The sequence below is a fragment of the Pygocentrus nattereri genome, chromosome 20 (genome assembly GCF_015220715.1).
Source record: "Pygocentrus nattereri isolate fPygNat1 chromosome 20, fPygNat1.pri, whole genome shotgun sequence".
NCBI lineage: Eukaryota > Metazoa > Chordata > Actinopteri > Characiformes > Serrasalmidae > Pygocentrus > Pygocentrus nattereri.
In genome coordinates this window covers 17,239,758-17,266,205 of record NC_051230.1, presented here as the reverse complement: position 1 = coordinate 17,266,205, position 26,448 = coordinate 17,239,758, and the positions used below count along the sequence as shown (strand labels likewise).

The window sequence follows — 26,448 nt, the reverse complement described above, 5'->3', positions numbered from 1 at the left end:
CATAAAAATGAATGAAAATTGTTATGCCAAAATATTAAATCTCAGATGAAATCATCTTCTACTTACAAGCAAAAGTATGGTAGTAATTGAAAGTTTTGGATCAGCATTTTTAAGAATTTTCCATTTATTACAATAACCTATATGTGAAAATGCTGCTTTTCTGTTTGACACTGATAATGATTATGATTCTATTTATTTCAGTTCAAATTTTAGTTTAGAATTAAGTCTCAATGCAACAACGTTTATGTTTCTACAAAAACATACAGAGGTTTTGTTCCCTCAGTGACGATGGAATGAATGTAACCAGACATACGGAGAAGACTAAGCTTTCATTCTCCCTCTGAACCTATAGCCTAATACCAGACTGTTAATAAAAGAATAAAAAGAGTTCACAGTAGCATGAATGGAGAGCAAGGTGCTCAGACATGTTCTATTTCTGAACTTTATAATAGCATTTCTGTAAAAGGAGGTGTACGCCTTTGCCCGCTGAGTCACACTCGCCCAAGGGAGCCCAACACTAATTCTTTTAAAGCTGCCAGCCTTTCAAGCGAAGTCACACTAGGACCTGTTGATTCTAATCAGATATAGATCAGGCTTAATGTCTAAATGCTGCCTAACCTCAAATCAATCAGATACAACCGCTAGCATATTTCAAAGGAGGGCAAAAATTGCTTATTGATCAAAGTGGAAATTAAATCCTCCACAAGGCTGCTGGGCAGATACGAAAGCTCAGGTGTCCTGTGAGTCAGAGTCAAAGTGTAACCCAGCCCACTGAAGATGCCCTCTTTTGAAACGTGGTGTTTAACCTTGTTTTTCTCAATCCTTTTGGCATCTTTTCTGGGGAACCTGAAGCAGCTGATGGATCTCACAAACCGAGACCATATTGGGTTTGATGAACATTTCTTTATACCAGTGGTGAACCATGACTGTTAAAGCTAGGCCTTCAGTTTGGTCAAAATTAAAGACAAAAACATCTCTATGATAGTGTCAATTTCTAGTAGCATGTTAGCACTAAGCTAATGGACATCACAGAAGCAGTTTTTGATTGGTCTAGATTAAACATTAACATGGATATTTGTGCACGACATATTAATGTATGTTTTACCTTCTACATCTAACATCTGACTTATACATATAGGTAATACTACCACTTATACAGTCAGTGACATATCTACAACTTCCAGAAGGCCTAGAGGGAAATTATTTTCTCACAAAATCCATTAGAAATCTAAATATGATTGGTTGTCAGTTATTAAGTATATTGATTGTTTACCTGACATGTTTGGCTTTCAGTTTAGCTCCTTAAAACACTGTATCTACCTAGATACTGGACTGAATAATGTGCCTCATTCACCAACTGTTCTCAACAAGAAATTTCTTCTTAAAACCCACATTACAGTTTTAATGAAGATTCTGACATTCACAATTTTTTATTTGGGATTTGTTCTTAAGTAAGAACAGAATCTACACACTCAAGAGTACAAAGCTGCGAATAATTATGTGTGGAGAAGGGGGTGCGGCCGAGCTTCAAATGCAGGACAGAGAGGCCGGTCCAATTGAATCAGTGTCATCCTCCTCCTGCTATCACTCCCGTGACTCGCGTCCGTCGGGGGAGCTCGGGCTCTGCGCTCCACCCCCTCTGCACTCGTGGCTCTCTCCCTGGCATCCTCGCCGAGGAGTGTCATACTGAGTGCTCGGGCCCTGCCTTTCTGCCGGCTCTCTCGGCCGTCGTCGGGAGGCGGGCGCATGCCATAATATGGTTTAAGAACACATAATGAATTTGACACAAACTTTTTATTAGGATCTTTCTCAAGAACAAATTTAGGAAGCAACTTAGGAAGATAATGGTGAATGAGGCCCAATGTTCTATTGAGCATTTTGAGCATTAAACTCTTGTGTCTCCACGTAAAACTTGACAATGAAAGTAGAGAATTACTACAGTACTGGTGGAGTTTGAACATGACAAGCCTGATGATTATACGAAATAAAAATGAGCTGCAAATGACGGGCATGTATTTTTCTTTTTCGCAGAATCAGTAGGCCTTCTCTGAAGACTGATATCAGCCATAATATTAGATTTCATTTCAGGCCTGGACTTGTATACTCTTAAAAACCAAGGTTATTAAAAGTTCTTAACATGGATTTACCAAAAAAAAAAGAAAACCTTTCACTGGTTTAGAATACTTTACATTATGTGGAAGTTCTTTAGATTTTGAACAGATTCTTCATGCTTGAAAATCTCATTCAAAAAATGGTTCATCAATTGAAATGTCGATTGAATGGTTCCTTATGAACATAAGTGTTGTCCTTCTATTTCTCCAAAGAATATTTTTGGCTCCATGTGGAACTTTTTATTCTTACAATTTTCTTACCACAGCAAAGAAAGTATTCAAGAATCATAAACCTTATGTTTCAGTCAGTGCTCCAAAAGGCATGATGCTTATGATAGTCATTATATAGAGACTCTTCTACCTTTTCTACCAGCTTTTCCAACTGCTGGCCTATGAGTAGGATTCCATGGCCTCTAGGTGTACAACTGTGCTTCCTAGCTTGACACATAAATAAAAAGAGGGAAAAAAAGAAAGCTGACCTTGTAACCAAACAAGGTTTAGTGCCCGTGTTGAATGGAACTGAGTCATGTCAGGGAGCGGTAATGATCATGTTAGAAGTCATGCTGGGTCCTTGGCTATGGAAAAGGCCTGTGGATAACCAGTGAGCCTCAATGTGCTTTGAATCATTTCCTCTATACCCCAGCACCCCCTCAACCCTGACACACACCACCCACACTCTCGCTCGCCTCCCGATCGCTTGTCATGACGCTTCATTAAAATAATTGGCCGTTTTTTGCACATGCCGGGTCTGCCAATCTGCACACGGCCACAGCGGGAACATGGCAGCCCATCATTGTGGTAATGACAACACAGCTTGGGACTTCACACCCAAATACAACGTGTAATAACAGTGCTAGCTCAAACAGAGCTAACTACCATTGGGCTCCTTCAAATTCAAGGAGGAAAAAAGCTAAAAGAAATAAGCAAGGGGCTAATTTAGCAACTAAATTAAACTAGATTTTTTTTAATGTAGTATCCTAATGAAATCAAATGAACTTTAGATCTTTCAGACTAGACAGGCAAATGGTGTGCAGGTCATGCAGCTTGGAGCTAGACTCCAGAGAGATTTCATAACACCCTATTTACTGTAGATGCTCTCTTGCCGTGTACCAGGAAAAACCTGACTCCAACAAACTTTGACGCAGGAATGCAAATCTGTATCTTGCAGTGTGGCAGCATACAGTTGCTGTACATTCTCAGTCCACAAACACTTCTGCCATATGCCCATGTAATGTACTGGAAAAAGATCTAAATATAACTATATTTGCTCTACCAGTTCCCAGTGCTATATTCATATAAAAGTATGCAAACTTCAACAGAAAAGTTTTTTTGTAATTATTAGGCTATATATTCTACCAAAAAAATCATAATATTAACAATTCTGTTGTGCAAATAGTATAAGCAAAATAGTTGATTAGGAGACTTTTTGATTGATTTGTTCCAAATAAATCTCAGTCTTGAAACCTGTTCAGTTTTCTTACATTTCTGAGCAATAAACAAAAAAAAACATCTCTTGAATTGCTTTAGTAATTAAGAGATGTAGCCAAAATAGCACCATGTATAGAAAAATCTCCTAAAGGTTCACTGAACTTTCATTGTAACTACCAAACAAGCCTTTTACCTCGACAGTGTACAAGGATTCCAGCAAAATGTGAAATGCTTGTCAAAACAACCACTACATCAAAAAATAAATAAACTTAACTTACAAATAATCTTGTGCATCACTTCAGTTCTGGTGCAGTCCAGTCTCTTTATACCCTTGGGTACACCTACTTAAGTTCAGTTAATGAATTAAGAGTGACTCAATGAATGAAGCTACACATGCATAATTATCCTTTTTTGAAGTTAACTGTGAATCTCTGAGGAATGTTTCCTACACCTTCTTGAAAGTGTGCCATGAAGAATTAAGGCAGTTCTGAAGGCAAAAGGGGGTCCAACCTTTTACTAGCAGGGTGTACCTTTACTACATTAGGTGTACCTAATAAAGCGGCCGGTCAGTGTATAATGCTATTAGATCAACTGTAACACCAGCATTTGGAATCTTTCATTGCAGCTCAGATTAACCCTTAGCATTACTGTTGCTTTCTGTGGTATTTAAATGTATTTAGACAATAAAGTGCTTAAAAACATTGTAATAACATCGTAATATTGTGAATTACATTCATATTTATTTTACATTGTGTTTTAATGAGTCCAGACTTCCAATATTTTCCATGTGTTCTGAGGTAAAGAAATGACAAACACCTTGCAAAAATGTAAAGTACTGTCGTGTTCTGCTACTAGCTGGTGCCTACGCTTGAGATTATGGAGGTGTGACTAGGCAGATGCAAAAGGCCATGATAGCATGCACCCTCCAACACCGGGACTTCTTGTGTTTAATGTTATTAGTTTTTTGTTTTGTATTGTTTAATGTGCCTTCCGCCCAAAGACTGCTGGGATAGGCTCCAGCACCCCCCCCGACCCTGAAGGAGAAGCGGCTTAGAAAATGGATGGATGGATGGATGGATGTTATTCTACTTCTAGTTATGCGAATGTTTACTGTGTTGTTATGCATCAGGTTGAGGGTTTAGTTTAGTTTAGTTTAGGGTCACAAAGGAGGCTAGAAGTGACTTCCAACTCAAGTTCTTTGTGCTGTATGTGCCCCTTTCGCTGGTGTGTTGAATAAAGAGCACTTGTTATAGCGGAATCACTGCTACATTTGTGCTTCTTCTTCTGCTGATGCTAGAAAATTAATATTTCTTTCCACAAAACAAGATTTTTAAGATTTAAGCACATGGTCCTAATTTTCATTGCAATGTGCTATGCTTTCAGTAGAAGTAAAATAAATGCTGTAATCAACCATATACACTGTTCAGAAAGGAAAAGGGCGCAGGTTGATTTACAATTGGGGTTAATAAAGAATAATGAAGTCACTCAATTTTGTTTTGCTTCACTTTAAGCAAACAGATTATTTTGACTTAAAACCAATTAAACTGCTTGTATGGAACTCGCAGACCCTCTCTGTCAGATCCAAAAATACCACACATCTCATGTAATGTTAAAACATAATGTTGAAAACAAAGGTTCCTAAACGGTTCTTGGTTTGGACGTACAGTTCAGGGAAAACGTTTAATTGGTACAGAACTGTTACAATTTATGAAAGTTCTTAAAACTTATGCACATCTCATGGACAAAAATGTCGTTTTAATCAAACATCCATGAAAGATTCTTTAAGAGACTAAAACATCTGTGGCACTGATCCAAAGAACTCTCTTTGGCACCTTTGTTTTTAAGATTGTAACATCAGATTACAGCAAATATTACTAGCCTTCTAGTGTTCTTTCACAAGACCCTGATACTGATCCTGAACTGCCTCCCCCTACATACTGTTGTACCTTCTAGTCCCAGTTTTGTTCTTTCTTTGCCACCTTCTATTCCACACAGCATGCTTGTGCTTAAGATGATGCCTACAGGTGTGAAATTGGATTTAAGGCTGACGGTTAGAGGAACAAGCTGGCAAAATGCTAGAGTTGAGGCTTAAATGTTAGATTTAGGCCATGTACACCTGGGCTGTGCAGGAGCAGAAAGAAATAAGATCATATTTAAACAGCTTAGGCAGAAAGCAGACAGACAAGAATATCCATAACACAAAGAGGATGGCTAATGGAAAAGGAGGTCGCATGTTTGCAGAAGTGAATAAGGTTGGTGTTTGAATAACTGCAAGGGTTGGGCTATTGCCCCCGAGTTATGGAACGCTGCAGAATTTATTATGGTCTCGCAAAAGAAATAAGATAAAGTACTTAAGATCGAGGAGTCATTAAGAAAAGCGCTACACAAAGTCTCACATGTAAATAATTAACCCCCACCACCAAAATAAAGGTGACCACATTTGTTGGCTTGGCCTTCTAATGTTGCAAAGTTTAAACGAACTAATAAAAACAATGACCTAAAGATACTACTTAAGATCAAGTGCACCATTAAAATAATGAAATACATATTTTGTGCGTAGTCCTGAATGTACTTAGCCTATGTTACTAAAAGCAAGTACATTTGCTTCCTTAAAGAACTTTTTAATTGAGTGGTGTCAATTTGTGTTTATCCAAGCATCCACTGAAAGGCTCTTTAGGGAACAAAAAAGCATTCCCCTTCAAGGGTTCTTTAGAAACGGCAGTGTTTGTTCATGTATAGAAATAGAACCATGAGAACTCAAAAACTATTGTACAATGCTATGAAAAAGTAATTACCCTGCTCCCGATTTAATCTATTTTTGCATATCTGTCACGCTAAATGGTTTCATATCATCATACAACATATAATAAAAGACAAAAAGAATGTTGTCTTGTTACAAAACCCAATGCTGCTTTAGCTTCATATCACAGACTGAAGACCAGACATTCTCCTACAGGATTTTCTGGTAGGGGGTAGAATTCATAGCTCCATCAATTATGGCAAGTCACCCAGGTCATTAAGCAACAAAGAATCCCCACACTACAACCACTATGTTTGACTGCAGGTGTGATGTTCTTATTGTGGAATGCTGTTTTAGCTTTACGCCAGATGTAACTGGATGCCTGTCTTCTAAAATGTTCTAAATAGTTGGAGGTCATCAATGCATTTTTTGACAAATGTGAGATGAGCCTTTATGTTCCTCTTGCTTAGAAGTGGTTTTCACATTGTAAACCTTACATGGATATCATTTTTGCTGAGTCTCTGTCTAATGGTGGAATCCTGAATGCTGACCTTATCTGAGGTGAGCGAGGTCTATGTTTGTCTGTTTTTTTTTGTGACTTCCTGCATAAGTTTTTGTTGTGCTTTTGGAGGAATTTTGCTAGGCTGGCCATTTCCAGGAAGATGTACTACTGTTTGAAATTTTCTCCATTTGGACATAAGGGCTCTCATTGTGGTTTGTTGGACCCAAGGCCTTAAAATGACTTTATAAGCCTGAAATATCAATAACTTTCATTTAGATCTCTTTCAGAATTTCTTTTGTTCATGGTAGAGTGTGCTGAGACCTTTAAGCCTTCTTCTTATTAGTGGAAAGGTTCTTTTAAACTGATACTTAAATTCAACTGGACTGGAAGTAATCATATGTCTAATTGATTCCAACAATCAACTAAATTTGGTTAATTGGTTTATTGAATAACTAACAGGCCAATTACCTTTTTACACAGGTCCTACTGATCTTGGATGACCTTTTTCATTCACTAAATGGGATTATAATTTAAAATGATATTTTGTGTTTACTGAGGTTGTCTTTGTATTATATTCTGTCTGAATATCTGAATAATGTAAATGTACACATGGAGAGTTCAAGATCTTCCACTTCTACAGTTCATCACAGTCGCTTCTTTCCTTTATATTTCTTCCCTTCATTCCCTACTTCCCTTCTGGCTTTCCAGTCTTCAGTCCAGTCTTCTGAAGCCATTTGCATTTGTGACAAAGCAGCCCGCACTGAGTGTTGGGCTTGTTCCTTGATAAAATCCCCCACTAACTCAATTTTATCTTTCCCCATTAAGCTTGTTGGTGATTAAAAAGCCTGCGCATGGCCCACAACAAAGGCTGCTAAGCTGTCATTCTTAGAGAACAATTATCACATTTCTTTTATCATTTAATTGCAGAAATTACCCAGACACAAGATTTTGTTATTTGGTGACTTTAAGATATTTAGCATCTTCTTTTTTTTTTTTTCTTTCCCCCACCCCAATCTTACTTTAATGAGCGAAAATCCAAATTGGCAGCCGTTCCAGCCATTCCAGCCGTTCACGCTGCATTAAATCAGTCGTTCAACCCAATAAATGGCTGTAGCTTAATAGGAAGTAATAGCAGGTTTTGGGTCTTGGTTTAAAAAAAGCGCCTCGTTCTGACGCTGACCTGAGGGGGTGAGAAATGAAAGGCTCGCACTGGGGGATTTGACAGGAGTCTGTCAGAAGCAGGAAAGTTCACGTTTTCTCAAGAAACACTCTGTTCTTGAGGAAAACAAGAAAAATAGTCCATCTTCCTGATGTGATCTGACGCATTGCGTAAGATCAGTTTCTTCAGGTGGGATTTTTTAAAGTATGCTCACATAAAGGCCAGAAAGGCAGCAATCCTGCTCTGCAGTAAACATACAGAATCAATATTTGCAGTCCCAAAAAATGATTCCTGAAATAAATAAGAATCAGGCAAGAATTAAATCCAAAACAATCCATCAAATAGAACGACAACATTACAAACAGACAGCCTGTTTTTTTTTTTTTAAAGCAGATTGTCTTTGATTTTAATGGACGTTGTATAGTGTGAGGGGAGGCTGTAAAACAACAATGGCACGAGGAGTTCTGACTCATTGCAATGGATGGTATATTTTCTTTTTCAATAAAACAGTGTCTCAGAATTGCCTCTGTCTGACAACTGTGGCAGCTTTTGAGCTTTCAAGCCTAAAAAGCCTGCTTATATCCTGCGCTTGCTTTTTGCAATCTCCTCTCTGAACCTCATGTGAGAAAACCATAAGTTTGGTTCAGATTAAGCCAAACATCTTGCAAAACACAAAGAAAATGCAACACAGGCCACATGCGGCATGATCAGCAGCCAAGTTCAGAAGAAATCTCTCAAAATGGAGTCATTGGAGCGTCACTCCTAGCAGCCCGACACTCATAAAACGCTTGAAGGGAAGGAAAGAACAGTCACAGCGAATGGCTGTTATTATCCTCCATTTTTCTTCCTATTCATTTATTTATTTTCACTGGTGTGAACATGAACTTGATTTCCCTCGCTTAATATGTCCTTAAAACTGGCCCATGTAAGGCGACATTTTGTCAATAATGGGTAATAATGCTGGGCTGCGGCAGTATGACGTCTGCAGCGCTGTTTATTAGCCGCAATATAATGGCAATACAAGCCACATACTGAACTCATACTAACTGTATGAAATGAACTATGAGAGCAAAACAATTTATCAAAGCATTCTGTAATTCTGCTCTGTAATTAAACTATTCACACACACACACACACACACACACACACACACACACACACACACATGTATATACACTGATCAGGCATAACATTAGGACCACCTCCTTGTTTCTAAACTCATTGTCCATTTTACCAGCTCTACTTAACTCTATAGGTGCACTTTGTAGTTCTACAATTACAGACTGTAGTCCATCTGTTTCTCTGCGTACTTTATCAGCCCCCTTTCACCCTGTTCTTCAGTGATGCTGGTATGTGTGGATCAGACAAAGCTGTGCTGCTGGAGTTTTTAAACACTGTGTCCACTCACTGTCCACTCTATTAGACTACCTTGTCAGTCCACCTTGTAGATGTAAAGTCAGAGACAACAGCTCATCTGCTGTCATCATCCATCAGTGACACAGAGGTGTTTAAAAACTCCAGCAGCACTGCTGTGTCTGATCCACTTAGACCAGCACAACACACACTAACACACCACCATCATATTAGTGTTACTACGGTGCTGAGAATGATCCACCACCCAAATAGTACCTGTTCTGTGAGGGTTAATGAGGGTCCTGATCACTGAAGAACAGGGTAAAAGGGGGTAACAAAGTATCAGAGAAACAGATGGACTACTGTCTGTAACTGTAGAACTACAAAGTGCAGCTATACAGTAAGTGGAGCTGATCAAATGAACAATGCGTGTAGAAACAATGTTATGCCTTATCATTGTATAGTACTGTGTGTGTCCAGTCTTTAAGTAAATATCTTGTAGATGTACTCTAAATACATTACTTTCAGTAATATATGGTTTTTATGTTACTTCCATTTCGCAAAACATCACCTTACTCAGCCTTACCCAAAACAAAACTCTCACCCTGGCCCTAATCCTAACCCTAACCTTAACCTCAACCCAAAATCTTACCCTACCCCATATAGCTGTTGTCGGATCAAAACCTCGTATCTCCCTTTTTGACGTTTTCCCGTTTTTGACCTAGTAGGAAAATGTCTGTTACTCTTTTTTAAATTTCATAATGAATGGACCAAAATAAATGACCCAAAATGACTTGGAAAAAGTCTGGTTCCATTGACATACATTAACAGTAAAGTAGGTGTTTTCCTTCTCCTGGCAAGTTACCATTTGGTTGATATGAGGTTTTCTTCCAACAGCAGTGATATGTTTTTGACATGTTGCAGAGAGTCTGTTGAGTATTTGTTTCATCTTAAAAGGAAAACTCAAAATAAAGTGTCACCTTTTTTGTACCGACAACAGTCCTGGTTAGCAATAACAACAGGAACAAAATAGTAGCTGCATCTTTTGACTCTTTTACTGTTTCAAATAAATGCAGCATTAAAACCTGCTTTAAAAGGGGGAATATGGTCCCAGCAAAGAGTGAAATACATTGCTACACTCACACTCACTGATATACATCAACACACTGTAACTCCATAATAGCGCTAAGTCATGTGCAGCTCTTGCACAAAGCGCTTGACACGCATCTTTTTTTTTTTTTAAGAGCACTTCACCAAAGAGAGCGATTTCAGCACTTTGACTAATTCCTACCTGACAAAGGCTGTGGCGATACCATTCCACCTGCTGACAAAAGCATCCTTTACGGAGATGCTGGAACAAGAGGAACTTTCAAAGAAAACAAACTACCCAGTTAGATGTGATGATTGAATGTCAAGCTGGTGGTAAAACCCCTCGAATGGATTTAGACTACACCATTACAGAAAAGACAGAGGACTCTAATCCCCTTGTCTCTGAAGCTGCTATATTCCCCAGTTCCACAGACCAGACCTGTTGCAGTGATAAAGCTAGTTATTTATCAAAGTATGACACACAAGAATATGTTTTGCCAAGCACTGTGGCATCCCAGAGTGCTCCAGACCAAATGGTTTCCATGCAGCGTGGTGGCCACCAGACCACATCAATTACATTCAGAGCTTTAGCTATGTAATATGAACCTAGCTGGCCAAGTGGGTTTTTAGTAAGTACTCACAAGAAAATAAGAACAAAAAAGGAAGCAGTGAGAAACTGCAATAATATAAAATAAGCAGGGTGCTTGGACTTCTCAGAAGCAGACAACTAGGCCTGAGCTTTAATCATCTTTAGTCATAAACTATTATACAAGCTTATGCTTGCTTAGTCATTCATTCAAACATGCAAACACCTTAAAAGGTGCCAAAAGGGTTCTATGGAGTGACGCCACAGAACAGTGGTCGCCGACCTTCCTGCTGGAGATCTACCATCCAGTGGACTCAATCACAATCTTTCACAGCTGCTCCAGTTTTTTAATTTCTTCACAAGTTATCAGTTGGCTGGATTAGATGTACTAATATTGGCTAAGCACATTAGCAGTAGTTTGGAAAAATCATAACACTTGAACAAGGTGCGTTGCTCCATATGTGTGACGGATTTCCAGGAAAAGAAAAGAAAAAAAAAAAAAACAGGCAAGTTGAAACATCTGTCTTGTTGCACAAAACAAGAGCTACAGCGGAGTAAAAAGTTGAGTATTGTTAAAATTGCTCAGTGGTTTTGCCAGAACTAAATAGCCACCGGATGTTAACATGGTATGTTATTAGCTACACTGCTGCAAATTTTCATTAAAATCTCATTGCTCTTACTGTGCTGGCAGTGGATGCCATTGAAGCCAGGTGCACACTTGCAGACATAGCCGATGAAGGTGTCGCCTCGGTAGGTCTCACTGATTTCACACATTCCTCCGTTGTGGCACGGGTTCGGATGACACGGTCCTGGAACACAAATACAAATGCGCAATGAATAAAAGGGCAAGATGAAAAGATTTTCTTGTTTTGGAGAGAGTGGGGTTAGTACTATGATATATTGCTCATTGTAAAGCCCTATAGAGCTCAGTCAGATGGTTTTTGGAAGATGCCTTGATTCATTTAAGATGTCTGTGCTTAATATGTTTTGACATATTTGTGTAGATCGAGATCGCCTTAGCTTAATATATTTTGCATTCGCTGTGTAGATTAATACAAAATTGTGTAAGGATAAAATATCATGATAAAAGATATAAATGTTACATTTCTGGGTAAATGTATTATCATTGCATCTTAAACAGCATTTGACAGAAGTTAAAGTCAAATCCTGAGAACTATATTATTGCCTTTTTGTGCTATTTCAATGTAAGTACATAGTAGTTACATAGGAACGTACATTTACATTTGATTGAAAGAACACATTTTTCTGTTTGTTTACACATTAAAGATAAGACAATCCATTTGTATAAGGAAGGAGAAAGTCAAAAGAAGTTTCCTAATTAGAAGAAATGGGACTTCTAATACCCTGGTAGACCACCACAACTGTCCAATCAGTCAAATAGTACATAAAGCTGTCCTCTTTGAGAGGTGAGAGAAAATCAAGTTTCACTTTTGTTTCATATTCTAAAAAATCTTTCTAACCATCCTTGTGACACTGTCAAGAAGCTGTTACCTGAAGATATTATAAAAGTAAAGGTTGAAAATTTTAGTTGTTGAAGTTTCTATGTATTTTTCTGTTAAATACATGTTTCCTGCTTTGTTCCTGTCACTATTGTACTTGAAAGAACTTGTGTTTAATTGCTGTTTTGACTGGAAATTAAATAGTAATTAATAAATAAACATTAATAGTGCTCTTTGACTTTGCAACTGTACTTTTGATGGTGATGCCCCCTCATTGTTGTCAGTAAACAACAAACTGCGTTCAAGTTTCAGATTAAGCAGTTAGACTGAACGTGACAGAGAAACGAAGAGGAAAAGTGTGAAAAAGACAGAAGAAAAGACAGTATAGAGATGAGCGTTAGTTGTATAGGTCACCCGGGGGCTGCCTCGGGCGCAAGGCCGATCATGAGTACCGTGTGTTCATTCCCTGTGGCACTGGCTGAGCTATTGCCAAAGGAGCATCTTGCTGAAGCACAGCAATTGTTAGTTCGGACATTCGCTGACCAAACACAAGCAAGACTGAGAATTAACATGAAAGTGTCAAAAGGTCAAAGTGTGATCCAGCGCTTCTCTATCGGTCAAATTCTATCTTGTGTACACGCATCACAGGTCAATACAGCCACATATGAGTTTAACAAGTCCTGATGAAGGGAGTAAATACTGATCACTCTCTGTACTGACTCATACAATTGCAAAACAAATGGGTTCTCCGGTTTCCTCCCACAGTCCAGAAGACATGCAGTCAGGCCAATTGGACATGCTACATTGCCCCTAGGTGTGAGTGTGTGACTGTCTGTGTCTGTCTGTCTGCCCTGCGATGGACTGGCGACCTGTCCAGGGTGTATCCTGCCTTTCGCCCGAAGACTGCTGGGATAGGCTCCAGCATCCCCCCGCGACCCTGACGGAGAAGCGGTTTAGAAAATGGATGGATGGATGGATGAAAACAACTCAGAATAGACCTCTGGAGTTGTTTTTTATATTTGGCAACATACCTATATTAGGAGCTCAAGTTTAAGACAAAAATGAATGCCGTTACCTTGTAGTAAACTACATTTTTTCAAGGCAGATACATCTTGTCCTATATACATGAATTATGAGGTTATTTAGCAGTCAAAATAATACAAATAATGATATATGGACAATGCTACATAAAAGACATTGCATTGAAAAGACATTGCATGAAAGTAAGTCTACTATTAAAGTCCCACACTGTTACACGCAAACAGTTTGACCAGATGAGACCAGATTGTACTTTTCCCTGACAAAATGTACATCAGCACATACATCTCTGATCACCTTCTAATGCGGTCTGCAATGCGACCCAGGGGTGTTTTGTTACTTCTAATGCCCTATTTCAGCTAGATTATATTTTAGAGGTAATATTATCAAAACCTGTTATTTGAATCCAGTATGAGTCTGCTAGATAACATTTTTGAGTGAATTACCCTCTATAATTTGCTGAACTCACAGCTCCGTCAGTAGTAGCAGTCCTGGCTGAACGGACCTCCTGGTAATGTGTTAACATAACCTGGCAGTAGACCATGGCACCTCCTCAGTTTTGGCAAGAGTGAGACAAAGGAAGCTGCAAAAATGGAGTTCACCTTGGCACAGCCCTTTTATCTTCAAGTTCAAAACAGGACTACTGTAATTCACAGCATTTCTGGTGATGGCCTAATTAGAAAGAAAAAGAAAATGAAATATCTTGAAAGTAACTCTCCTGAAGCAATGGAACTTCTGCTGTATTGGACGGCATTTGGTAAGTTGAATGAGCTTAATTTACTAACTTACAATTAGTAAGTGTTTGGTGTTAGCTGGAAGTTATTGTTTTGAATTTGTTTAGATCCACTTTGTTTTAATCTTGATGCTTAAATAAACATTGGAATAATTTGGAGAAATTACGTAGATACTTTGTAGGCCAGTCAAATGCCTTACAAATTACATTATAGGAACATAATGTATAAAACACAACCAGGCTGGAGATTATTCAGGTTTTCAGTGCTAAGATGTGCCCTAATCACAAACCAGCTGTGCTCTTGTGGGCTGACATAATGCTATAATGGATAATAATTATGCCTTTACATGGTAAGTTAGCTAAATTACATTGTAATTTACATTTAATTTGCGTTATCTATTGACAGTTTCAGCATTAACTTTATTGCATTAGTTTTGATGTCAACAATGACAAGAGCATTCAAAAGTGCAAAGTACAGTTATTTTTTCTCTCCTTTTCTTGAGACAATAGCAATAACTGCATCAAATCAAATCATAATAAAATCTCTGCTCATCTACTTACATACATGAATGTGGTGTCAGTTAAAAGCACTGACAGAATTTCTCAGCTTGTTTCAATCAACAATGCATAAGTAATAATATCAAATCACACCATGCTTTGATAATTGGTAATAACAGTGACTCCTAAGCATTAATTAACACATCATTTTTTTTAAGTACTTGCTACTTACTGCTATTACATTTTCTGAGCATTTCATGTAGCTTGCTCTGAATACAGTAGCCACAAAATATGCACATTTAGATGAAAATGGGATAAGGACGACGAGCCTGCAATATAAATACAAGCTTACAACGTAACATCAGAGAAAAAAAAAGGAAATATTCTGCTACAGTAGTTGCTCATTCTTCACTGTCACCAGTGTACCTGCATTGCAGGTCAGTGTAAATCATAAGGACCTCCCGAGACACATAACTCACAGCCTATCAATACAAGCCTGATGTTTTAAACATTAGGGGGGCTGCACTGGGTTGCATGCTGTCAAAACCAGCTAGATGAAATTGCTGGGCATAGCTGGATTAATCTTCAGAACAGTGCGACCAAGCTCTGCTGGTGGCTACAGGGTGGGTGAGAGTAGAGGTAAAATTGATGTGTTGTGGATGTATAATTGATGTGTCCAGAAATGAAAAGACCAACAAAATGCACGTCATCATCCTTGTGAGGCTGGACAATAAAGCATATAATTGGATTTCACTGATGATTGCCAAGTGACCTTATGCCAATGATTGAAAAGTGATAATTTCTTGCCCATGGTGGAAAAGAGAATCAGAATTATTTTCATCAAGTATATTACTTATTCAATTTTCTTGGTGAGTGCACCCATACCATCAGCCATACCATTAAAACCACCATCTTCAACGGTTAGGACCCCCTCAGGACCACCATACAGCATGTACTATTGGGTGGTGGATCATTCTCAGCACTGCAGTGACACTGATGTGGTGGTGGTAGTGTGTTAGTGTGTGTTGCGCTGGTATGAGTGGATCAGACACAGGAGAGTTTTTAAACACCTCAGTGTTACTGCCAGACTAAGATTCATCCATCAACCAAAAAATGTCCAGCCAACAGTGTCCTGTGACCACTGATGAAGGACTAGAGGGTGACCTATACAAACTGTGCAACAACAGATGCGTTATGTAGGTGAGTTTAATAGAGTGTACATTAAGGGTTTTAAAACTCCAGCAGCACTGATCTGTCTGATCCACTCTTATCAGCACATTGTACAATATCACTACCCCTACCTTAGCGTCACTGCAGGGCTGAGAATGATCCCCCACCCAAATAATAACTGTTGGAGTCCTGATCACTGAAGAACAAGGTAAAAGGGGCCAATAAAGTATGAAGAGAAGCAGATGGACTATAGTCTGTAATTGTAGAACTACCCTAGAAAGTGCCCCTGTATGGTAAGTGGAGCTGATAAAATGGACAATGAGCATAGAAACAAGGAGGTGGTTTTATTGTTAGGCTAAATGTATGGTTAATTATACTAAACCGAGCATCAACTATTAACAAATACTCAAAAAAAAGATGAAATAAAATTGTACAAAATAAAATAAATAACAGATAAGAAAAGTAACAGAGAAAGTCTGAGATATGAAAGCCAAAAGAAATGAACATTTGAAATGTATATATATGTGCAAGCTCTAGGAAAATATCAAATCTGCTGTAATTTACAGTATGTTACAGAATCTGAACATTTGTACAGTTGTACAACAATGGAGTTAGGGCATTGTACAAAACACTGGATTGTTACAAAGTATTGTCACAATACGATGGATTGTTACAGGGCATTGTTACAAAACATCTGATTGTTACAAGGCGTTTGATGTTTCAGATGAATAGCATGATTATCAGAACATGAGAGATGAGCTTAATTTCAGAGCATCTTCGCAATAATGATCTCTTTTTAAATATGCAAATCATGTGGTCACATGAGTTGCACTAAAATCAGTAATGTAGACAGTACTGTGAGAGTTATTTTGAGATACTGCCCAGCCCCCTGTCTTAACTTTTTTGGGCACCCGAATGATCATTAACCCAAATTGGTTCTGTAAATCTTGTCTTGTTGAGATCTTGAGGGCAGCACTTTTACTAAAGTGAAAGGTTCGCTCTTGATATTTTCTTTACCTGCCATGTTCTCAATGATTAGATGTTCATATGAAGGGTCCACTTTCCCTCAGAAGCTAAAAGTGATGTTTTATCAAGGAGTGTCGTGCAGTAATAGTACTCTATAAAATTGGGGTGAGATAAAAGAAATGAAAATGGAATGAAATGAGAATTTGGTGAAGATGCAATCTACCCTTTTGGTCACCTCCACTAACATTTGGTAATTCCTTCACAGAGAACTTATAGTGGTGATTGTGCCCACCTAGATTTTCATTACTGGTGAGCAGACTGACCTTTTTGCCCGGTGCAAATAATGGAGCCCAGCTCCGTTCTTGCTGTGGATCACTCAGACACTGATTGCTGTCTCCATTGTTGTAGACCTGTGATGGAGCACTCTCTGAGCAATTTCCAGTCAGTTATCTTTAATCTTTTCAAGCCTATCACAACAGCAGACCACCATACAATACGGGGGACATCCGCTCTTGTAAATAAATGGTGTTAGATGGCAGTGCTCATTCATTTGAACAGAGTAACATGGTCTTGATGGAATGGGGAGTGTCATTGGACTGACTGGCAACTATGCGTGTAAAAATGCATTAATGCATTGCAGTGCATAGATGTGAAAGGGCCAGGTCAAATGCAATCCATTTTGAAAGCTGGAATCTGTTATGGCCAATTATGTTAAATAAAATATAAGCTGATTTTGTCAAAATAAAATCTTCAGAGTAATTTCAATTTCAAAGTTTTGGCAAAATCTTGTATTATTATTGTGTGTATTGTGTGTATTCAACGGCTGCATAAATAGTTAATATTTGCATATTGTATATAACAATAATTCAGAATCAGACCAAAATAATCAAATCGTGGTCAATTCTGAGATTTCACAATGCATTGAATTGCTTCCAAACAAATCACAATCAAATTAAATTGTGTGATCAGAGATTTATGCCTCTATTATTAGTTGCATAAGTAGTAATATTAATACAGGAAAATGGACAATATTTACTCACTTTCAAATGCATTATACCAATGTCTGGATGAAAGAATCATACTCCTAAGAATCTTTTGGAACTGAATCATTGTGAGCCTGTCTGGTCATCATTATAATGAGTTAATTTATACACAATAGATGTTACAGTCATGAGTGTGGGGTGCTATTTCAACAATAATATGATGGGTGATATAACATGAAGCAAAACTGACCCCCTGGGATCATAAAAGAAAAAAATGGTCACCCACCCATTTTAGCATCAGTGAGTTTGGACACTGCGTTCTATCAGCCATAACGAGGTTTGAGGCTAATTAGAAGGACAGAACATGTATAATGGCTTTGGCAGCACTCCATTACTGAGCCCATGCACCCTTGAGGAGATGGTGACAGCACTTCCCCGCATTCTGACATGACGATCTATAACTCCACAAAGGCCCACTGACAGGCTCCCTAATGAAGAATGCATGCCTCTGCTATTCCGAGCTGAGAGAGACAGAGGCAGAGAGCGACAGAAGGACGAATAGAGAGAGAGAGCGAGCAGAGGAAGCAACAGTACATATTTGCATGGTGGCCCTCCGAGACATCGCTGGGTATTGTGGCTGAAGAAACAGGAGCTTTGTCCTCACGTCTTGTGACGCGAGTGTCAGCCATTGTTGGGTGGCCTCGTGTTTGTGGCCGGAATTTGATTGATGTTGGCGCGGGCGTTGTCGCTTCACAAACGAATTGCAAAAAGAGCACAATCAATCAGCGAGAGCCGCAAATGTGACATGGCGAAACCTGAGCAGTGGTTAAACATGGCTGCATGTCCTCTGTTTTCCTTAACGATCCATCACCTAACGCCTTTTCTACACAACAGCTGCTGTCCACATTTAAAGTGATCATTCTACATTGTTCTTGCGTGTTTTTGCTCCTGTATGTTTCCTCTACATCCTCCACATGTTAGTTTGATACTATTAAGAGTAATATAATGAAGTTTGTTCTGATTGCCTGTTTTAGAGAACAGCCCCGACTGAACTGTAACAAATTAAGTTTAGTCTGAAATTCTCAGAAATGTCTGAAATAACAAACTTCAGTATAGATTCTTTAGAAGGACATGCAATGATGCTTTTACATCCCAAAAGCTAGTGATGACACAACAGTTAATCATTGTTGCCCTTTTCCTGTTGCTTTGATACCGTCTGCAGTAACAACACTCTTTATCACTTCAATGTGAATGAGTTGCTAAACTACTACAGGTTAGGTCTACAGTATGTGATAATATGTTATTGAGTATGTAAATTGTGTCTGTGACATCAAAATCATGGTAAATTGAAAACAAACCTGTTTTTTTAAAGCTGTATTTCAACATATGGACTGGAGTGAAAGTGGCAAGCTTATCAATTTTAACAATGTTTATGTACTATAGCAAACTCTTTATTCAAATTAAAAAAGGGAAAAAAATAGTAACATTTGTGGCCTCTTTAAAATTGTGGGGGAATTCATTTCACTGCTAATGGGCTTGCTTACATGAATCAGCCAAATGTCATTAGGAGGGGATTAGTCTCACTACCAGGACTCTTAAAAAATGAAAAGTATGGCAGCGGCTGATAACAAAGACAGGCTGGAAAAGCAGGCTTTCCTGAGAAGGAATCTTCATGTCTCCTGAAGATTATTCCCACCAATCACGGTAGAGGGTTTTCCTTTTTCCAAAATGCATCACAGTATAACAATCATCATTATATGGGAGAGTGAATACCATTTTCAGGGTTCGTTATGCAGCAGTGCTGTTGGGAAATTGGGCCCAAATCAGCATGTTTACTCCGAAGAGATTGTAGCAGCTCCCTTAGCCGCAAGCAGGGAAATTCTAGAGCGGTCTCATGAGAGTTTGAAGGATTCTTGTTTTGGAGATGAGGGTGGGTCAGATACATAAACACATTGCACACCATAATTTGTATATTTATGCAGATTCTGTGTAATTAAAATGCAGATCCAGATAATTAATTGCCCGGATTGCAGTAATTACAGCACAGCGGTTGAACCAGATACTTTTACCATTGTGTGTTTTGGTGGAAAGAATTAACAAAGCCACTGGCTGGATCATGCACCCAAATGACTCTAGCATGCACACCATGTAAACATATCTCAGCCTAAACAAAGCACATAGACTGCAATAATTGCACACCTCTCCATCTCTATAGAATACAAAGAAACCAACAAAATGGTCACATCCATGGCTTGGAAATAGGCAGAGTAGTAATTAGTGTAACCTTGACTGACCTCTAAAGCGAGGGTCAGAGCTGAAGCAGGCTCAGCCAGCCTCTGCACAGCTCAGTGAACAGCAGCATGATGCGCAGGGCTGTGAGACAGAGGCCAAAGCCTGAATCAAACTGAATGGAGCTGAGTCTGCTGCAATTGCAATGAAGAGTAAATGGCAAGGTCATGTCCATGTATAAGAAAGAAAGATATTGAAAGGAACCTACATTCACCCTTGATTTTATTTTAAACAGCTTACATTTCCTGTTATTGGCCACTTTATGAGGTTCAGTCAGTGTTACTACAAAGCAGCCTTTTGTCATCACATGTGGGTAGGAGTTAAACAAATTTACTTCAAAACGTTTATTTAAGTAACTTTTTGAGTAATGAGGTCACATTTTACATGATTTTGTCTCGCCAAACAAATGCAGCCATTAACATATAGTATATAGGGTGAACGAGCAGTTGAACTTGCATTGTTTAAGTAAAGCATCGATTCCGCCACATAAAAGGATGACTACAATGACTGAAATGGCGAACTTCTGTGAAGGGAGATCAAACCTCAAATTCAAGATACCTTTCCATGCTAACTACTAAAAGCAAAAGTCACATCAGTACTCAAATTTTGGGATCCCAGGAGGAGCCTAGCCCCTCTGAAGGAGATTTGAACTCAATATATAACGTTATATATATATATATATATATATATATATATATAACTATATATATATAACATTTTTGCTTAGATGTATGTATCTTTTATTCACAGTAATATATATTATAACAAGGCAGAAGTAGTACAACCTCTGCTTGTCCTGCACAATTTGTCAGCAACAGTAAACAGAGGTCAGTTGCCGAGCACTGGGCCACCACTGATATATTCACCACCCGTCTGATTTTCAAATGGACAGGCTGTGTTATGGGCAGTCCAGTTTTGTCATCTTTCAACAAAAAATAAGCAACAAAATGTATGCTGTTCAGTTTTTTGTCACTCCCCACTTCCTCCCTCACACTTACAAGTATAGGCCAATTGTGTAATTAAGCATATATATATATATATATATATATATATATATATATATATATATATATATGCTTAATTATATATATATATATATATATATATATTTTTTTTTTTTTTTTTTTAACCCAATGGCCAATGATAAAAGGATCTATCAGAAGTCACAACATGTGTCTAAAATAAGTAGAAGAAATTAAAAATGCCCATATAGATCATGAAATAAAGCAACATTTCACTAAATAAGCTATGAGCGTGTTTTGAAGAACTAACCACGATGGCAGTGGTACTGTCAAAATACAAGCACAGCTGTGTCTTTAGTTTTAATTAATCTTCAGGCATAAAGGCATCTGATTCAGACTTGTTGGAAAAGGGGGCAACCCTAATTGTTGACCACATATTATTTGGGTGAAGGAATATTCGCTAAACATTAATGGTAGTAGTAGATGCATAGTCTATGTGTGTGTGTGTGTGCAGTACTGGTATGAGTGTATCAGGCACTCACTGCAGGGGCCTTTACACATATCATTGTCACTGCCAGGACGAGAGTGGTCTACCACCCAAATAATATCTGATCAATAGATCTTGTGGTCAAAAACACTGACTGATGATAAATGGGGTAGCGAGTGGCTGACAAATTGTGCATGTCAACAGATGGGCATCAGATATCCAGCCAGGAGTGTTACTGACCACTGATGAATGGCCATAGCTAACACAAATTGTTCATAGCAACAGATGGGAAGCAGTCTTTAATTTTGCATTAGTTTTATGGGGCTAGATGTGATCTCATAACACAGAATTCAGCATACGTGTAGCACAAGCATCCAATCCACACCGACTCCAACTAATCTCTGTCACTCACTCTAACTTCAGCACTTTTCTTATTTTTAAAAATAATTATTAATTAATTATTAATTAATAAACTATTAATTAAAACAATATTAAATACATTTTAAAACATGTCAGCACAAATATCAGAGTTGTTTTGTATATGAAGTCACACTTATGAGTCTTAGCTTCTGTTCTTATCCCATAAAAGCCTCATTATATGTGTCTGCACCCTATGTTAGTACAGCGCCGGAGCTGCTCTGCATTTGTTAGGCCAACAACATCACGCTTTACTAAATTATTTTAAATAGAATGTAGTACTTTATAGAAAGCTGGATTGTATTATTTGGCCTTTATGGAGTTTACTCTACTTTCACACATGTATATAAAAAATGCTAGCAAAACTCTATTGTTAGTTAATGGAACTGTTTTTGTCATGCAGGAGATAATGTTATTTTTCTGCATAATGTTATTTTTCTGCATAATGCTATTTTTCTGCATGCAACATTTGTCTATGCACTTAATCAGAGTTTGTTTGGAGAATTCTCAGCCATGATAACTTATATTATCTCTATGGGATAATGACAGGCCTGTTGTCTATGACTACCTCATGACTACTTTGAGCTCCAGCCCTCACAAGGTGTAGAAATTTCACACTTTTGTTCCCACCACAAGTTCATGTTCCCACCCATATTTAACCCAAAATTGTTCATTGTTGTCCCCAAATATTTTCATTACAAGATGATGTTTGGCTATGCAACTGACTAACTGTGCATCTGCAGGTTGAGTGTTTCTAATAAAGTGGCTTTGGTGTCTATACCACACACTACACCCCGGATAAGAGTTGGCTCCACTGTGTCACCACTGCCATAATCTATTTTACAACACTGAAGAAAACTGTGTTCATTTGCTTTGGATATCATTCTACCCTTGTTCTCTCATCGTGACCTTCATCTGCACTCTTTTCAATGCATCAGCTGAATTCCGAATGAAGTAATTCAGCCCACTGTGCACTTTATGGCACTTTGCACCCCTGCACTTTCACTGAGGTTCTGCAGGTACATTAGTTGGGAATTGAGTGCAACTGGCTGTGTGTGCTGGGTAACAGGCCTGATTAGGTCTCAGTCTTTTTACAGAGGACTGCTTTATCAGCCTCTTTAGATGAAGTCACCAGCAGTTCACTGGTTACTGCCCACAAAAACTCATCTTGGCCAGATCAATTTGATACTGACTGGGGCTCGAAACCCACAAATCTCTGGCGCCGAGTGTCTCCATTTGTTTTCAGCTCTCTGTCTCTCTCGACTCCACTCTTCCATGACAAAATGGATAAGATGCGCTGACATTTGCAGGAGGCATCCATGACTTAAAAGGCATAAACCCTGTCAAAAGAGGTAAAACTGTAGTGATCCACACATGTGGTGTGGCAGACACATCTGTTAATGGAGCAGAGAAAAGTTCAAGGTCTACTTGGAAAGTCAGAGTTATGGGACGTAAGAGCGAGGCAAGCTGAATATGGGAAATGCCTTGTAAATGTCACCGTGATGTCAGAATAGAAGGCAGAGTGCTGCCCAGCTTTCATCGCCGGTCTGACCTCTGTTTGACCAAGAACACAGACCAGATAAGAACAGAGCCAATCAAATGAAAATTCCAGCAATGTTTTGGCTCCAAAACTAAAAGGTCGCAGAAAGGTTTCTGTCTGGAGCTTAAGGAAAGAAAGGACAAAGGGTTCCTTGACTTGTCGTTTTATCTGAGGTTACCATCTTGACTTCTCATTGCATGTTTTAATATAGTGGAGTCTAGCATTGGTATAGCAGGTACCCAGAAGTCAGGCAAGGTTCTCAAAAGCAAAGCAGTTTTTAGTTTAAAAGCTGTGTGTCCTCAAAAAGCTTCTGGTTTCAATGTTTTGCTTTATTGTCCCCTGTGGAGGCACCTAGGAAAAACATTGCTTAGCAGTACAGTCTTGCAAACAACAACTGAGATCAGGTTCGAGTCCCAGCTGTGCCAGCTTCCCTTCATGGCCTGACACAGCCTTTAAAAAGTTTGGAAACACCTTGTTTTCTTTTCACAAATAATGTTTGATTTTCCCTGTTACTTTTCAAATAAGTAAGACAAAATATCAAGAGCAAGAGCTTTTTAAGTATGAAAAGCTAGTTACTAATATTTCGGGTATATTTTGACCGATTTCTTCATTAAACTATTAAAAGCACAAAAAGCACACATCGAAACTATTTTGGCTCAAAGGTGATGTAAACACCTGGACTGTTATTAAATTAGCATCTTATTAAATAATCTATTTAAGACTGTTTTAACTGGTATAGAGGGCGTGTTAGAGCTCACTCTAACCATTTAAGAATCATCAATGTGCTAAGATGATGGGCCTGGGTGCTGATAAGTGCTCGTATAAAATATATTATTCTAAGTTGTTCTGTAATTCTGTAGTTTTCACAAAGATAAGTGAAAGGATCTAAATAAATTTTATAATAAAAGCCGCAGACTATTTCTATTTAATATTCTACAATATTGCCAACCAATAAATAAAACCAGCTGATTACTTTTTAACTTGTTAACTTATTTACTGGTCATTTATTAAAAACATTTTGAAAAGCCAGGTGCTAAACTATTGACAGGCAATGTTATTTGTCCACTTATGGACTGCGGATGCTGTGGTCCTATGGTCCCCTATTGCCATAAAAGCCCATTATGCTTCCACAAGATCACCTGATGAAGTTCCAAAGTCTTCAGATTTTCCTGAGTGTGATTTGTTCAACAAAAACTGTATCAAAAGAGAATTCACTATTATGTATTTTTAAGACTGAAACTGCATTCCCAGAGGAATCTGAGATGAGTATTAGAATGATGTAGTTCATAAACTTTCATTGCTAGCATACAAGAATATGATTTTATGGTACTGAAATACATCAAACCTGCAGCAGCTAGAGTCTCGAGGACAGAACTGCTGCTCTAAAAGGAACATATATATTATTAAGACATGTTATAAATATGGCATAGGCCTGAAAATAGGTGATCACATGTTCTAGAGGTGGTGAAGCACATCACAGGGAGAGAACATAGATCATATCTTTGCCTTCTACTAGCATGCAGCTCACTAGCAAAAGCACAGCATGGCAGTAGCATAATAAGTAACCTGTCAAATCTTCTTAAATGCGAAATATGTCTACAACATATTGTATAGAAAAGGGAAATTCATTCTATTCACATGTTACTTTCCATCTTCTCACCTACAGTTTGTTCCCTAACAGAGGAAACTAGTGGAGTTGTGACACTAACTAACTAAGGCACTAGTACCAGTTTTGAGATGCACTGGACTAGTGATTGATGTCTGGAAAATTAGTGAAAAGAATGTTTAGACAAAAGTTATTTACAGATTCTTTCCATAACCATACTGGGGCTACAACTAACCAGCATTTCTATAATCAGTCAATGGACTACTATTCGATGAATCAACTAGTCGAATCACTAAGGCTTCAGCTGTTTGATTGTGACAACACTCGAGGTTTTCTCTGAACAAGCAATGTCTGCTTTTGTAGTGTAATAGAGCAGCAGAAGCCGTATCGCCCCCTACGCTTCCAATACTATAAAGCAATCAATTGAAATGACTGCATGTGTCATATAAACATCATAGAGAATTATAAAATGCTGTTGTTTGAAAAAAAAGGGCATGCCATGTTTTCCATAATCATTATTGCTGACAAACACCTAACTTTTGTAGTCATAACAAATATAATTACAAAAACAGTAATTTTTTATTTGCAGTACTACGTAAAAATCAGGGAGCCCTCTTCATTTATTTTGTCTTACATCAGTTTCAGAGAAGCAGTCCTGGGGCACAACCGTCTAAGCGTTGGTTCTATCATCAGGAGATTGCGAGTTTGATCCCTGGTGAGGCTACAGCCATCGGTAGCCGGGAGTCCAAGAGAGCACAATTGGCCTCGCTCACTCTGGGTGGGTAGGATGGCCCCCCTTCTCCCCAATCACTCAGCATGACGCTAGTCAGCATCTGTTAGCTGACGTAACAGAACTGGTGGTTGGCACTTTCCTCTGAGCGTGTTCAGCTGTCCAATGACGTTGCGTGAGCAGCAGTCCGAAAAGATGCGGTGGTGCTTCACAGGTCTCAGAGGAAGCCAGTGCTAGCCTTTGCCCTCCTAGTAATGGTAGGATCGTGTGATTGGGGGAGTCCTAAATAGTTGGTGGAATTGGAGATGATTAAGTTGGGGAGAAAACTGCCTTTATTGCAGCATCCATTGTTTCCATTTTTTGAAAGAAATCTGCGGAGATATTTTTCCACAACTCTTAAGTTTGGTTGGTTTCATTACAGGCTTCCCACAATCCAAACAATCACATTCAGTGATGTTGAGGTAGGGTGGTCAGTCCATTGTTCCGAGAATATCAGTAGCTTCTTTGGTTGATTTGAAAATTTTCTTCTTTTTGTCTGTTTCCTTTTCTCAGTAACAGCTTCTTGACAGTTACACATCCTTTCAGTCTCATGTTGAGTTGT

General features: G+C 38.5%; 1 protein-coding gene across 4 annotated transcripts in view; it reads right to left on the bottom strand.

Moving 5' to 3' along the window:
- edil3a (EGF-like repeats and discoidin I-like domains 3a) overlaps positions 1 to 26,448 on the bottom strand; it is a 254,954-nt gene that overhangs the window by 150,789 nt on the left and 77,717 nt on the right. For all 4 annotated transcript variants that reach the window (XM_017695575.2, XM_017695577.2, XM_017695576.2 and 1 more), the window contains exon 4: positions 11,649 to 11,777. In XM_017695575.2, coding sequence (XP_017551064.1) covers positions 11,649 to 11,777 — 129 coding nt within the window. The remainder of the gene's footprint in view (positions 1 to 11,648; positions 11,778 to 26,448) is intronic.